At 32.6% G+C, this 16469-nt stretch overlaps 1 protein-coding gene across 1 annotated transcript in view; it reads left to right on the top strand.

Moving 5' to 3' along the window:
* LOC124536703 (fatty acyl-CoA hydrolase precursor, medium chain) overlaps positions 1 to 16469 on the top strand; it is a 36132-nt gene that overhangs the window by 14616 nt on the left and 5047 nt on the right. Inside the window, exons 2-3 of the mRNA XM_047113267.1 lie at positions 11773 to 11879; positions 12004 to 13244. Coding sequence (XP_046969223.1) covers positions 11773 to 11879; positions 12004 to 13244 — 1348 coding nt within the window. The remainder of the gene's footprint in view (positions 1 to 11772; positions 11880 to 12003; positions 13245 to 16469) is intronic.

The following is a 16469-nucleotide window of genomic DNA, read 5'->3' as shown; positions in this document are numbered from 1 at the left end:
ACCTGCGTGTGTCTAATATCAACAAAATTATGCGACATGTTTATCCACCAAAACTCCTCAAAGGGAGACGAGGCCTTAGCCTAGCAGTGAGAAATTTACATGCTGTTTCTTGCGACCGATCTCATGAGAGACCAGAAGTAACTGCGCAAATCCCTAACAGTCATTAAAAATAATTTATTTATATTTTAGATACACTTACATTAATTGATGATTTACGTGATTAAAATCTACAATACAAATTCATTTGACAGCTTTTTTCTTTTGATGAGGCTAAATATAGCAATATTTAAATATCCTCCGATACCTACTATAGGTCACTATGTATGTATGTATGGACGATATTATATTTTTACCTGTCATAATTTTTTAGTCAATGACTATGAATATCTCTTGACATTTCACGATCGTGTTCTGCGGTAAGTTTAAAGTATTCTCATAGAATCATTTTCAGGTTTATGTATTAATATTTTATCAGGCACAATTCATGTTCGTATCAGTATGTCATATTACGGAAACATCCTTCAAATTTCCCGTCTGATGGACATACTTATACGAAAAAGTTGGGATATGCCCAAGATACCCAAGATTATTGTATAAGGTTCGCGTGGTTTTCTCCCCGAGGTCGTTCCGACTTTATTTTTAACTTATGTATATACGACTAAGAATAATATTGTTGTTAATACACAAATAGAACCGTCTATATTTTATGCCTCTTAGAAAAATGCAAGGAAATCTTGCGTATAAGGGAACCTTATTATGCGTAGTTTATTCAAATTCCTCGTGAAACACGCCTCAGCCATTTGCACCTAATTTCTTATGATAATGCAGGAACACTGTATAATTTATATTTTTATTGTGAAATAAAATAAATGTATCGCGTTTTCTTTCCAAAAATAGTGCATGTGAGTTGACTTGAGAATTTAAATTTATACAAGCATCCATTGCTTTAATTAATAACAAATTTAGATACAAATTGTGTTTAGGAGATGAATATTATGCTATCTTCTTCTTTCAAGTCTCAAACTAATGACGAGTGAAAGAGAGAAATTTGGGATTAACAAGCGATTTCAAGAAAGTGTCGAAAAAGTCATAATACTTATTTGATGTAACATATATTATATATATTGAGTCGAGATGGCCCAGTGGTTAGAACGCGTGCATCTTAACCGATGATTGCGGGTTCAAACCCAGGCAAGCACCGCTGATTCATGTGCTTAATTTGTCTTTATAATTCATCTCGTGCTCAGCGGTGAAGGAAAACATCGTGAGGAAACCTGCATGTGACAAATTTCATCGAAATTCTGCCACATGTGTATTCCACCAACCCGCATAGGAACAGCGTGGTGAAATATGTTCCAAAACCTTCTCCTCAAAGGGAGAGGAGGCCTTTAGCCCAGCAGTGAGAATTTACAGGTTGTTGTTGTTGTAACATATATTAATATATTAATTTTACATAATATTAAGCAAGTTTTTGTCTGTTCTTTTTATTATATATGTAGGGGGACGAACAAATGAGCCATCTGATGGTGAGACACCATAGCTACCTATTGCTCTGTAAGATATATGAAACTTACCTTACATCAACAATTTACCACCAACTTTGAGTACAGATATAATTTTCCTCGTCTATGTTTTTAAAATAGCTCACTCATCTTTCAAACCACAATACAATTATATTATTATTATTAATTATACAGTATTTGGTGGTAGAATATTTGGTGAGTTGATGCTACCTACCAAAAAAGATTTGCATGACTACCACTAAGTCTAATCATATGGAATCAAAGTGGAACTACATTAAATATTACAGCATTAATTATTAATGATGGTTTAACAATATGACAATTCAGTGCATATTATTACACAGCATGCAAACATTTAATGGTGTATTAGGGTATATGATTAAATTGTAATTTAAGCGGAAGGTGTACGGACCATATACGCCCACATGAAAGGGTAACCGCATAACGCATAAATGAATCAACATAGGCACGATTTCTGAATTAACAGACAGGTATATCTACGTCGTATCGAGATTAAATCGAGCGTCAAATTGACCCCATTATACAAAGTAGTGCTTATGAGATTTTTTATTTATTATTTAAATTGAGAATAATACTTATTGATATTCAATTATAACAATAATTAAAGTCATCAGTAAAAAAATAAATACATATGATATTTTTTATGATGTGTGATTATGGTATATTTTAACCTTTTTTTGAATATCGAAAAATATATTTTCGCTGTGTGTTTTGTTAACAAATTATATTGGAATTTCTAATTTATTTAATAAATATATCATTATAATATTGAATAGTAATTTTACATATTAGTAGGGCTTTTAGTATATCTGGGGGTAGGAATTATCCACTTATCACACCTGCTCTCAAACAGCAATACAGTGTACTGATTTGAATGGCGAGTTAGCCATAAAACATTTTCTAATATTGGTGACACATTGATCATTAAAGGGAGCTCAAAATATTATATTAATTTAAGAATAAAACATCCCGTAGCACAATCTGGAGACTCGGTATGTATATCTGAAACAATAAAGACAGTTTGGCATTGTGTCTTGCGTATTCCAGGGCCATAATGCCAGGGCAAGTTTTATAATACCAGAAGTTATGACCACAAGAAAGTTTCTTTGGAGCGATGTAATAATTTCAGTGTAACAATTATTCTTTATTAAGTTCTCCCTTGCAATTCATATCATCCCCAATAACTTGGGAAGTTTCTGATTCGACTTCCAGCTAGATACGTGCGTTTATTATTCCTTAGTATTCCTACTCTGCTGAAGCAGTGCAAGCTCTATTGTCCTCCGGCTTTGTAAACTTTTGAATAGTTACAATTATATTATTCTGGCTCACTTGCCAAGATTCTATTAACAACCTTAAACTCTGTTTGTTATGAAATAGAATGATGTATTTGGTATCGCAGTTTTTACAACAATTTGATTGTATATTATTAATTTATTAACAATCTTGTTCAATTACCGAAAATAAACTACGACAGATGATAAATGCGTGTTCACGAGCGAATTGATGGATCCACTTTTGAGATGGGATAGGACTTCATTTGATATGTAAAAGAATTGATAAACCTAAGAAAATATAAATAAAATTTCACTTTTAAGCCGCCATTTTTTGCGAACCGATATGACTTGAAAACCTTCAAAAGAAGACCCTCCGCTTTTCTTAAAGGCCGGCTACGCATTTGCTAGCCGAATGAAAAATATCAAGACTTAACGCATTTGCTGCACAAACGTGGAAAGCGCGTCTAGTGCGCGCCTTCCTCCTCATCCCCCATGCACTTATGTGACGAACTCCCCCGATTCCGCCAATTTAGCCGATTGGAGGCTGGGCATCAACGAAGCTGACGCCCTGCGGCGGAAAATATGGTAGGCTCCGCCGCTGACCACCGGTGTAAAACACCTGGGAGGCTGGAGTAGCAAGCCCTTCCACTCCCTCCTAACCAACGAGGCCACTCAAATGGTCCGCCCTGACGCTAACCAGAAACGTACAAGGAGTAGCGTCGCGGCATCCCTTCCGCCAGTCTTAGCCGTGACCGACGAGGTTAGGTTGCACCACGAGGAGGCGGCTGACATGCACCCCCAAGTCCCAGTTGTAACACCAACGACATAAGCTAAATATAAAAAAATACATACATATCAAAACTAATATCAGCAGCAAACTGTTCAACGCCATGAATTGTCAAATGGTTATTGTATAAATCATACTACGTTTGCCACCTTTATCATAAATAGAAGAAAAACAAAATTAATAAATAATAATCTTTGGGTGAATCTAATTTAAAATGTATAACATAAACATTCATTACGTAATGTAATGGCTTTAGGTTGCAAGGTATAAATGTTTAAAATAATGTTTTAGATTTAAATATGACGTGTGTTTGTCGGTTCGAATAAGTTTACAACGAAATAGTAATTCGCCGGACGTTGATGTTTGTAGTTTCGCCAAATATTTCGTAAAGCTGGCAAAGTTATATTTGTACCGTTAACGTTTATCATTCAGCAGTAAAAGGTCCGAGTTTTGCCAAATTTTGTATTGAATAAATTAAAATTTATATTTTAAACCAAAACTAATATATATAAATGTTATAACATTTCGGAAAAATGCTTCTAATATTTGTCCACTATTCCACGCGGTCATTACAGTTACTATTTTTAATTCTTATTTAAAACCTTAACGTTAATATAATGTCGTCTGGGTAGGTATCACTCACTCATCAGATATTCTACCGCTAAATAACAGTACTCAGTATTTTTGCCAGTGTAATTACAGGCACAAGGGACCTATCATCGTAGTTCCCAAGGTTGGTGGCGCATTGGCGATGGAAATGGTTAATATTTCTTATCGTGGCTTTGTCTATGAGCGGTGGTGATCACTTACCATTAGGTGCCCATATGCTAGTCTATTAACCTGTGACATAAAAAAAATATATTTACTCAAAACTAGATATAGATTTTTTATGTATGCCTTCTGGTGTATTTCATTATATGATTGAAGTTCAGCACTTGATGTGCTGCATGATTTCATTTCCAAGTAACACTACAATTGAAGTTGTGAAGAGAAATGAAAAGCGGAGAGTTCTTCAATTTCATAGAGCACATATAAATAAAACTTTTGTCTCGAAAAGTCATACCGAGCTAGTCATAATTTAAAATTTAATTTACCCCACAGAATGATTTTTTGAAAGTGACAACATACATTACTCTGATCCAAATGTGAGTAGCTAAAGCACTTGTGCTAAGGAAAATCAGAAGTAAGGACGGTACCACAAACACCCGGACCAGACAACATACAAAAATAAAAAATTCAACATTTTTGTTTTCAAAATTTCAAAATTCTATTCTGAACTGGAGTGGCGTACCCAAGAAAACCGATGTACATACTTTACTCGACCATGGAGGTAGTCTTACAATCTTTGATTTGATTGGAGTTCATATTAATTAACATGTTACTAAATGTCATACATGATATTAATGATTTCATTTAATTTATATGGTATGATCCCATTTGACGCCTTTAATTAAAAGCTGTTCCGGTTCCTCTTAAGCAATTACCCTCTGAAAACCCCATCTTGTGACGATTAATTGCTTTATCGATTAAACATTTTGAAGCAACTGTGATGTGTTAATGTTTATGAATATACATTTTCATATGCATATATATAAGGTAACTGACCTTAATATCAATGTATTCGGAGATTTATATACAAATAATAACTGATTACTAGCCACGTGTCTTGTGTTATAAATATTTAGTATGTTTAGTAACCTTAACGTCTGACCTGAAAATGGACAAAAGATTCCTTTTTGGTAAAGCTTTTAGGGATTATTATTATTATTTACTTTTTTATGTTATAGTTTGGCGGTCGAGAATATGGAGCACCTGGTGGTAAGTGGTCACAATTACCCACCACCCATAGACAATGACGCTGTAAGAAATATTAACTATTCCTTACGTCTTCAATGTGCCTACCCAGGTGGTACCTACCCAGACGGGCTAACACAAAACCCTACCGCCAAGTAAATCAATTCCATCACGTGCAATGGAGGCTAGTGGATATGTAGTTTTATTTCATTTAAATAAGATATAAAAATTTTAACACAGATTATTTTCTGTATATAAAAGAGCTATATTTAAATATTTACTAAACTAAACTTTATTAACAACGTCAAATATTCCTCGAGTTCGATTTACCTTTTTCTGCTATTTTATTATGAGATATTTATCTTTCGGTTCAATGTGATCACATCACTGTCTTGTGAAATGGGATGTTAGATGTATCCCATTTATATTCTGATGGTAATTTAGTGTATCTGTCACCTGCGTGAAAAATAAACTGAAATAAATTTATACATAAGTGGCTTTCAATATATATGTCTATGAAAAAAATAACATTGTGGTTTCACAATGTTTATTTCAGCATATATTAAGCTAAACTATATTCCTAACCGGTGGTGGCTTCGCCTAATAGTTTTGTAAAATGATGCTTCAAAAGTTCTTGTAAAAGCCTACAACAACAACAGCCTATAAATTTCCCACTGCTGAGTTAAGGCCTCCTCTCTTTTAAGGACAGGTTAAGAACATATTCCACCATGCTGTTCCAATGCGGGTTGGTGGAATACATGTGGCAGAATTTCTATGAAATTAGACACACGCATGTTTCCTCACGATGTTTTCCTTCACCGCCGAGCACGAGATGAATTATAAACACAAATAAAGCACATGAATATTCAGCGGTGCTTGCCTGAGTTTGAACCCGCGATCATCGATTAAGATGCAGGCGTTCTAACCACTGGGCCATCTCGGCTTAAATCTCGGTAAAAGCCTACTTGAATAATATTTTGATTTAGATTTTTGTATTTCTCAATTGGTAATAATAATTTGTATGAAGATAAACTACCCTCCCCCTTATATTTACTAAGTATTGCGACCATAAAAAGTAACATTTTATAGCTGTATTACCTTATAAATAAAACATGAGTGCACTTGAAAATAGTGACTAACATAGGTGTTAGCTCACTCCGTTTTGCAATAAAACAAAAGAATCATTACATTTTATATGTTGCTTTTTTTTAATATGAAAATGTTAAACGTTTTATCTAACTGGCTATCTACGCCTTCCTTAATTATATTATTTTATTGATATAGTACGTAGGAACATACCCAATCACCCACTTGGGTGATTCTTGGTATTCACGAGCTTACATTTCATATCAATTGATTCAGACGATTATACGTAACTACATTTTACTTGGTGGTAGGGCTTTGTGCAAGCCCGTCTGGGTAGTTACCACCCACTCATCAGTTATTCTACCGCCAAATAACGGTACTCAGTATTGCTGTGTTCCGGTCTGAGGGGTGAGTGAGTGATCATAGTTCCCAAGGTTGATGGCACATTGACGATGGTTAATATTTCTTACAGCGTCACTGTCTATGGCCGATGGTGACCACTAACCATGCTCGTCCGCCGACCTATACCATAAAAAAAAAATCAAAATAAGAAAACGGACGCGAACAAGTCATACATTTACAAATATAATATATAATATGTGTTTTTAGAAAGATATTTTCCAAATAATAAATTAATGTTTTAAGCCAGTTTCATGTTCACATAATTCTGGTAAAGCCAAATTTATACAATATATTATTATAAATGATAATCAAAGAAAACTGATTTGTATTATTTCAGTTTTAATAAGTAACCAAATTAGCCGATACAATTACAAGCATAAGGGACATCTTCATTCCTTCTCTCCTCTTTGATCTCATGGTCAAAGGCAGTTTAAATAATTCGGTAACATTTTTACAATATCACTATCTATCTCAACATTCACCTTTCCTTGAAGAATTTCGAGAAGTAAGCTTTGATCTAATTTGTCCCAATTTTAATTCTATCAAGTATTTGGGTATTTACGATAATATTTATAGTAGTGATAGATCTTATCAAAGTTGACATTATACTTACGATAAAATATCACTCATACTCTATGTTGATAATGAGATACTATCATCTCAAAAAATAGTTAATCGGTCATATTTGATATCTACTATATTTTGCAATACGTCAATTATTAGATAAAATAATTACTTTTTGGTTATTAGTTGAGATGTCTCAGAGGTTAGAAGATGTTAATCTTAATTGTTAATTCTCCACGTGGATACATGTTGATTATAATATGACTTGTGATCGATGGTGAGATTAAACATCGTGATCTACTGTACATATGGGAGATGAGCATTTATCATGCGTTTTACCAACCGTAAGTAAGCTCCAAACATCATCATAAAAGAGAGGAGGGTATAACCAAGCAGTAAAACATTCACAGGCTGTTAGTTTATATTATATGATTGGTATAAGAAAAAGAGCAAGTAGGTATTGATAAAAAAGTAAGATTTAATCAAATTTACCCACCCAACCACCTTCTTAAAAATATTTAAAATGTATGCCGTAACGCTATTCTAGAATAAGTAAGCTCATCTATATTTACATATACAGGGTTATTGGTAATTCGACGTACATCACAAAAATTTTGAAAATAGCTAAAAAACGTGAAAATTCAAAAATGGTTCACTTTTGGATTGTGCATACAGGGGTTAAAATTATTGCGAAACCAATAACCCTGTATATTAATTAGCAAACCAAAATATAACAAGATCGAACTTCCTCTAAGTATGAAATTGGTTAACGAACATATTTCATCCTAACTTTAGTTTATAAGTCCATTGTAAATTTCACGTCCATATAATTCTAATATTGGATTGCTTAGTATTTATGTAAAATTTAAATAACATAATATTGTTGTTTCAAACAACACGTTAGTTTACAAAGTTTTCCATAATTGTCAAGCAAGTATGAGCTAAATAACAACGAACAATGTAGACGCCGCCTAAGCATCGTGATTCAGTATGAATTCCTGACATTAATGCAGGAATTCCGTGCCAATACTCTTGTTAAGCTACTTTGACTTGACCGCCCAACCTTAATCTACCACCTGACCTAAATTATAACACTGTATTAAATATACACGCACACTGTCATTAAGACAGTCGCGGTAAATATTGCGACTGTCTTAGTTTAACAATAACATAAATATTTGAAAATTCTTATGTAATTCTTTCCCGTCTTGTTTGGTGATGAGAAGGCCCGTGAATATTTCCCTGAGGGGCTTACTGCTCTCTTCTCTTCTTCTATCTTGTGGAGAAGATTTGGATCTTATGGAGATATTTCAGTGTGCTGTTCGAGTGCTAAATTGTTGTTACATATATATGTGTCAATTCCGACACACTATTAATATTTTTCTTCACGGCTGAACATCAGATTCAACTGATTCAAAAATTCATTAAACAAATGAAAACTAAATCACACTTGCTGAGTTTGCTTAAATTTTAAATGGAATCGATAAGATTTTGCATCCCATAATCATTTCACTCAAAAATAAAAGGATTTTTCACCCAGTTGCGTGACATCACATCTTACTAACGCGTTGTCATGATATTGCGACTGTCTAACATATATTTGTTTTGTGTGAATCGAACTTTATAATTCTTGGAAAAACTTTAGAATGTTTGAATGTGGAGTTATTTTCGAATTACATTGCGTTTTATTAAAGTAACATTTTCAACACAAATATTTATTTAGAGGGGACTGAATTTCCTGTCTTTTATTTTTATTCGAACCTTTGATATATGTATATTTATATTTTGGAATTGATATTACCGATCGGATATTAACGTTTCGTTTTGTAATTAAGACAATTAATTATTAGAATTAAAGGTTATGTTAATTTCCGTGAGTGATACGAAACGTTTCTTTTTTAAACAGGTGTTCTATACTGACCCCCCTCTGCACAGAAAGAATAAATAAAAAAGAACTGCAAGATAGTCTCCTACATATCTTGGTGATAATGTAGTCCTGTCCGATTTCGGCCACAGCGGGCCAATTTCAAGGGACACCAGCTAACCAAACAGGATATTTCATAATACACTAGATATACAGATACACTCTTTATATCTACATCCTAATAAACCGGCATGGGGCGGAAAATTCTTCACGACCGGAAAGCGTTCAAATCCAAGAATATTTTTTAGGGGGCAAGTCAGTGAGGTCTATAAAACTTTAATACGGGATTGAGATTTTGTTGACAAAGAAACCCAATAACTTTTTTCGACTAACACTACTGACGAGGCTGTCAACCTACTATGTGTATGGTGTACTAAGCTTTTTTGTAACGTTAGCTCTTTTAAAATATGTCCCTTGCAAACAAGTTGTCAATCATATCCAAACGTAGTTTAACAAACGTGTCTAACGAAGTAAAAATTTAAAAAATGTTTTGCACCAATCGCTATAGTTTAGTATATTTTAGACCAATCACGTCTTCGCTTTGATCGACGTACCTTTTATTAGAAATACCTTCATTTTAGATTTACATAAATATCTCGCGATCTGACTCCCATTATTAAAATTTCTGAAGTTATTAACAAAATATGTTGATTCTCTTTAAGAAATACATTCATTATAATTATAATATCTTTGTGTTTAAATTATTTTTATGAAAGATAGATAACATCATGGCTAAATATAAAAATGTGTAATATATATTTTGTTTCATTTGTATTTTATTGGACGATAGTAAAAATATTAACATATTATCTTAATATGAAAGGTTCGTCGTTTATGTTTTCCTCATATTATCCTCATAATATTAAGTATAAGATATTTATAAAACAGCGATTCGCCCGCATAACTTCGCGTTTATTTAAGAGATTTTTTGAAAATTCGAAACCGATGACAGGTTTTGTTCTAATATAATTTGTATGTTCCCATGTTTTACATTTTTTTCTACAGCCGAAGTATTCCTCTTCGTGGCCAGTAACTTTTTTCTAATATAATAATTTGTTAAATCGTAACAATTTAGTAATTAAAATCAAGAATCCTCTTTAATTTTCTGCACCACGGCTGGTGCTCTTCAAAATGAGACCAAGAAGAAGATAAACGATTTTCGATGTCCAACCATCGTCTCATAATCACGGGGACTAAAATCGGTTTACTTAGACCATTTAAACCATTTATTTTGCTACACACATACATTACATAGATACATAGATTATTCAGAAAAAAAAATTAAATTTAAAGAACACAGTGTAGGTAGCAAGGGGTTCATCCCTTCTACTTCTGATTACACAAGCATTATAATATATTAGTATTCTTTTACTTTTGATTTTCTATAATACAAGTGCTTTAGCTGCTTAAATTGGGATCAGTAATGTATGTGATGTTATCCAATATTTATTTAGGTATTTATTTACTATAATTTCCTTCATACATACAATACATAGTCTTACAGTATTTTGGATTAACGTTAAATATGCTGAAACTTTTCTTTCAAAAAAGAGCTGTCCGGTCTGTTTAAAGTCTTGAAGTTCGACCGTCTTTGGGATGTTTTTTAATAAAGTACGTTAACTTACAGTTGCAAAGTATGTTTACCAATTATATAGATATTTTGCAAAGAAACGGAGACAATAATTTTATTGCACAGACACGACCAGGAAAGTTAAACTAATTATGACCAGTTTAAAATTTCGCAAGGTTGATATACCCGTCCTGGGGCACGGTATTCGTTTCTATAATAATATTCCATAGTTATTTTTAACTTGACCTATAACATTTACAGCTCATGTCAAAAAACACTAATAACTACTAAACGATAAATCAAAGTCAGATTATATAAGATAAAAGGCGTGGACTTAGAATTTGTTGATTTCTAGATAAATAAAGATTTAATTATACATTACTGGCATACTGTGGATAACAGTAATTACTGAATTTGTCTTCGCATCTTCTTGTAAGGATCTACTTTCCTTACGTGGCTTTACATTTAATTCAACACTGTAACGTGACGATTCATAAATTCCTGCAAAGTAGGCCTGCTTCAATAAAGAACACTTTGGTTTTAATTCTATACAATATTTTTTAAGCAAGGGCCTTATTGACTATGTCGGCTAGTGCTCGTTTCGGAGGCCCTTTACCTGCTAAATTACTTAATTATAGTTTTCTTACCACACTGCAATTTTATTCATAACAATAAACTTCAAAACATGATTTCCCAATTTTAGTTTTCACTACATAAGAGCTATATCTTCTTAATTATATTACATTTTACACATTACGATTAAAGGTATCGATTCAGCGGCGTTTAAAATTTCTGTTAATTAAATATATTGCGTATTTTATTTTCAGATTTTAAAGTCGAAGGTTATCCAACAATGGTTTGGTTTCATGGCGGAGACTTCGTTCGAGGCAGTCCAAATAATGTCAATCCATTTCAACTAGTACTCAAACAAAAGGTATGTAACTCTATTCCATGGTTTAGTACGAGCAAGACGCTAATATTACTTTTGATGTAATTGCTATTAAAATTTTATTTTATCTCTCAGTTGAATTAAGCTAATGAATTATTCATTTTTCCAGGTTATATTTGTATCTGTGGCGTACCGTTTAAATATATTCGGCTTTTTCTCAACTTTAGATAACGAAGCTCCCGGAAATTTTGGCTTGTTAGATCAAGTTGCGGCTCTGACTTGGGTCAAAAATAACATTGAAGCTTTTGGAGGTGATCCGGAAAACGTATGTATATTTGGTCATGACGCCGGTGCTGTGAGTGTTGGACTACACTTGATATCACCGTATTCTTCAGGCCTGTTTCAAAAGGCAATTGCCATGAGCGGTAATGTACTATCGCCTGAAACAGTTAATATAGCGAGAAAGGAATTGATAACGGTCGATAAAGTGGCCACAGCGTTCAGCTGTTTCAGAAAGCCAACTTTTCAATTGCTTGACTGTCTGAGACGAGTAAACTACCAAGCATTACTGGATATTGGAGAACCTTTAGCTTCCTGGAAACCGATCGTCGACAACGGTTTCAGTAATATATCTCAACCGTTTTTAACAGATTTACCGAGTAAAATGTTCAGTGACGAAATATTTAGTCCGGTACCAATTTTAACCGGTTTTACGAATATGGAAGACGCTCTCCTCTTAGATAAAGATGGGAATGAAGATTCTGGTATAAGTCAAAGAGAATTTGATGTGATGCGCGAAGAAGTTATTCTTTCTGATATAATAGTGGACAATAGCTCGTGTTTTACAAACCAACATCATATACAAGATGCGGTTGCGTTTTTCTATAAACCGATTCCACCAACAACAAATGAGACTATATTGAGGAAACAATTTTTGGACTTTTATACCGATAAAGTATACGGAGCTACAACTTACCAATTAGCAAAATATATGAGTAAGCATTCTCCTGTCTACCTTTATAGATTTGATTTAAAACCGTTTTCTGATATAGCCAACGAAGGTATACCAGATTGGATCGCAGTGCCACACAATTTTGACTTAATATTTACCTTTGGTATGCCCTATTTAGCTTTGCCCGAAGATTTAACGAAATGGGACTACAGAGATAAGAGCATATCCGAGATTATTATGAAAATGTGGACCAATTTTGCTTGGTATTCAAATCCCACTAATTCGGGTGTTATTATTCAATGGGATACGTTCGAGATTGAGAGACCTGGCTTCTTTATCATTGATAGACAGAATTTCACGATGAGTACACCGCAGACAGTTAATTATAAGGCATTCGAATTTTGGACGGACTTTTACCCAAAAGTTTTAGAAATCGGTACAAAATGCTGTCAAGAAACCCAGGAAGACTCTGGGACTGAGTCAATTTTGGCAAAAAGATTACTTCTTAATTTGGTCGGTTTACATATTTTAGTTTGTATATTATTATCGTAAGAAAATAACGTTACCTGTGTAAATTTCTAACATTATTTTTGTATAGTCTATTCATAGAGTCGCAATTTATTTACGAAAATTTATTCTAAAATGTAATGATATATTAAAGGATCAATATTTATTTATTAAAAACACCAATTAAAATACCTAAAGTTGTTTTTGTCAAAACTATCGATACAAATTTTATTTTCAGGTAATAGAAAAAAGGGGTTTTTAACAGATGAACTTTAAGTTTAATTTAATTGAATATTTTATAAATTCAAACAATTCCAGAAATTAGTGACTAAAACAATGAATGAAAATTTTCTTTCAATAACAGATGACCCTTGCATTCGTGGTGTACATTGAAATAAACTCTTAATCATATTATTGGTAGAAATATTAACAGAAATGTGAAGTAATGGATGTTTATTGGTAGAAATATTAACAGGAATGTGAATTAGTGGCTGTTTGATGTCTGAATTTCGGTAAGCCTTGTCCTCACTCGGCCATTGATCAATATGCGCATATTGTTTTGCAAGACTTTCGTGATTGCAAACCATTATTCATAAAACTTGGTTGTTCGAACGTCAACGAAGCGATAAAGACTACAAAGGAAAATTGTACTTCTTAGGCTTGAAATAAACTCACTCATTTGTTAGAAGCAGTTACAATTAAAATTATGTTTTATTTGCACGTAAATATATAAATAACTAATGTTATATTATTATTAATAACTTTTGAAAATATATTTTATAGATTTAGCCTTGCTTTGAGTAATAATTCTTTGGGTTTTGTAAATATTGAAATAACTTGAATTTTATTTTTCTTTTCATTCAAGGAGTGTATGACACGCAAATATTTTAAAGCAACAAATAATTTAAAGTCACTTATATCAGGATGTAACTTTTACAGATTTCTTGTAATAGCCCAAAAAAAATATTTCCAAATTTCTGTGTTTTTCACCCTTAATTAACTTTTACTTAAATCTTGCTAGATCAATTTTAGTCATTCCTAAAAGAAACCTACTGTATAGAATTTAATGAAATCTCTATAGCAATTAAATTGATTTCGAGTAACAACGTATTTGTTCTCCAGACATTTGTGACGAAACAATATTCACTACATGCAAAACCAATTACGAGTATACGCAACACACTAACACACACACATAGAAACGGACGCTAAGGATCTCAATACGCTTTTAAATTTTACTTCCAAATATACTAACAGGTCAATAAACTTTTGACATACATTTGGACATGTTATAAATTGTTTCTTTTCAACCGACTTCCAAAAGGAGGAGGTTATCAATTCGTCTGTATTTTTTTTTTTTTTTTTTTTTTTTTTTTTTTTTTTTTTTTATGTTTGTTACCTCATAACTTTTCACTGGGTGGACCGATTTTGATAATTTTTTTTTGTTTGAAAGGTAGTGCTTCCCGTGGGGTCCCATTTTTTTATTTTTTTTTCCGATGATGGTATCCATGTGAAAACGACATAAGTCTTAAATTTGCATTATGTATATGCGCGACAAATAGGTGAATAACTGAAAATCACGTTAACCAATTTTGATAATTCTTTTTTTATTATAAAATATATAATTCCAGGGTAATTTGGTGAAAGTTTGGTAAGGTTCTGAGCACAGGATCCATGACAAAGTAACGGAACGGAAGGGAACGGAACAATTCTGAGGAGCACGTTAGCGATACTCGGTCGAATCTTTTATTTATAAGTTATTTGGATATTTGAGTCACCTTCCGTAATGTGGTTATGTTTATGTAATTATCATAGTCGAATATTATAATCAACTAGCTTCCCACCCCGGCTTCGCACGGGTGCAATACTGATACTAAATATACTACAGAATTATTTACGACATCACATCGCAAACATCTAAAATTATCAGTGTTTCTTTACTATATTGTTCATGTATTATATACACAAACCTTCTCCTTGAATCACACTATCTTTTAAAAAAAACCGCATCAAAATCCGTTGCGTAGATTTAAAGATATAGGGACAGAGAAAGCGACTTTGTTTTATACTATATAGTGATGGAACTCCTATACGGCTCGCAGTTAGGGTGCGATATGGGGCAGAATTTCTTACTATCTTTAATCAAATTTTGTGTATGTGATGTGATGTCATATGATGTACGAAATATAGTTGGTCTTTTTCAAAGTTTTTTTGCTGAGTTCGATTACAGCTCTTTCGAGGGATCCTTGTAGTTTACGCCGCGTGACGTATTAAATCCGCATTTTCGAAAGTCTATTTTTGCTTTATTCGCAAGTTTCCTTTGAAATTGTCCTCGAAGTAGTTTCTGACTCATATAAACGGAACGCTTAATCTATCCTTATTAAAAAAAATTAGTTAGTCAACATCAGCTTCACTTAAAATCAAAAAATAAATAAAATTTTAACAAAAAGAAAAACCGACTTCAAACAAAACACTATTTTAAAACAAATGAATATGCACGAAAAAGTAATAAAAATAATTGCGTATTCAACATATTTTTTAGAGTCTTCCTAAGTTAAATGAAATGAAAAATATTAGACTACTTAAAAGTCGATTAACGATTATATCATGTAGTTATAATTATTGTTATATTTGGAGTCGGTGTCAGCCAATAAAACCCTACAGTATATCTATCAAAAAACAATAATAATGATACGAGAATACTTTAACAAATATGTTTTTTACAAATTACCTTTTACACAATAATATACTGGATCAATCAAGGGGCTCGTATCGCTTCTTTCTTTTGATTGTTGGGGCAAGGGCACCGTGGCTGACACCGGCTCCAAATATAACAATAATTATAACTACATGATATAATCGTTAATCGACTTTTAAGTAGTCTAATATTTTTCATTTCATTTAACTTAGGAAGACTCTAAAAAATATGTTGAATACGCAATTATTTTTATTACTTTTTCGTGCATATTCATTTGTTTTAAAATAGTGTTTTGTTTGAAGTCGGTTTTTCTTTTTGTTAAAATTTTATTTATAAATTCTTTATGACACTTCAAAATAAGCTACATGTTGCTGGATATATGGAATGATTATAATACTTTGTTAATTCCATCGTAGTTTTTAATGAACTAACGCGATGATAATATTACCGTATGTTTAAATATACTTATAGTTAAGGT

Source organism: Vanessa cardui, chromosome 17 (genome assembly GCF_905220365.1).
Source record: "Vanessa cardui chromosome 17, ilVanCard2.1, whole genome shotgun sequence".
Taxonomy (NCBI): domain Eukaryota; kingdom Metazoa; phylum Arthropoda; class Insecta; order Lepidoptera; family Nymphalidae; genus Vanessa; species Vanessa cardui.
Note: the sequence above shows the minus strand (reverse complement) of the source record. Positions and strands in the feature narration are given on the sequence as shown.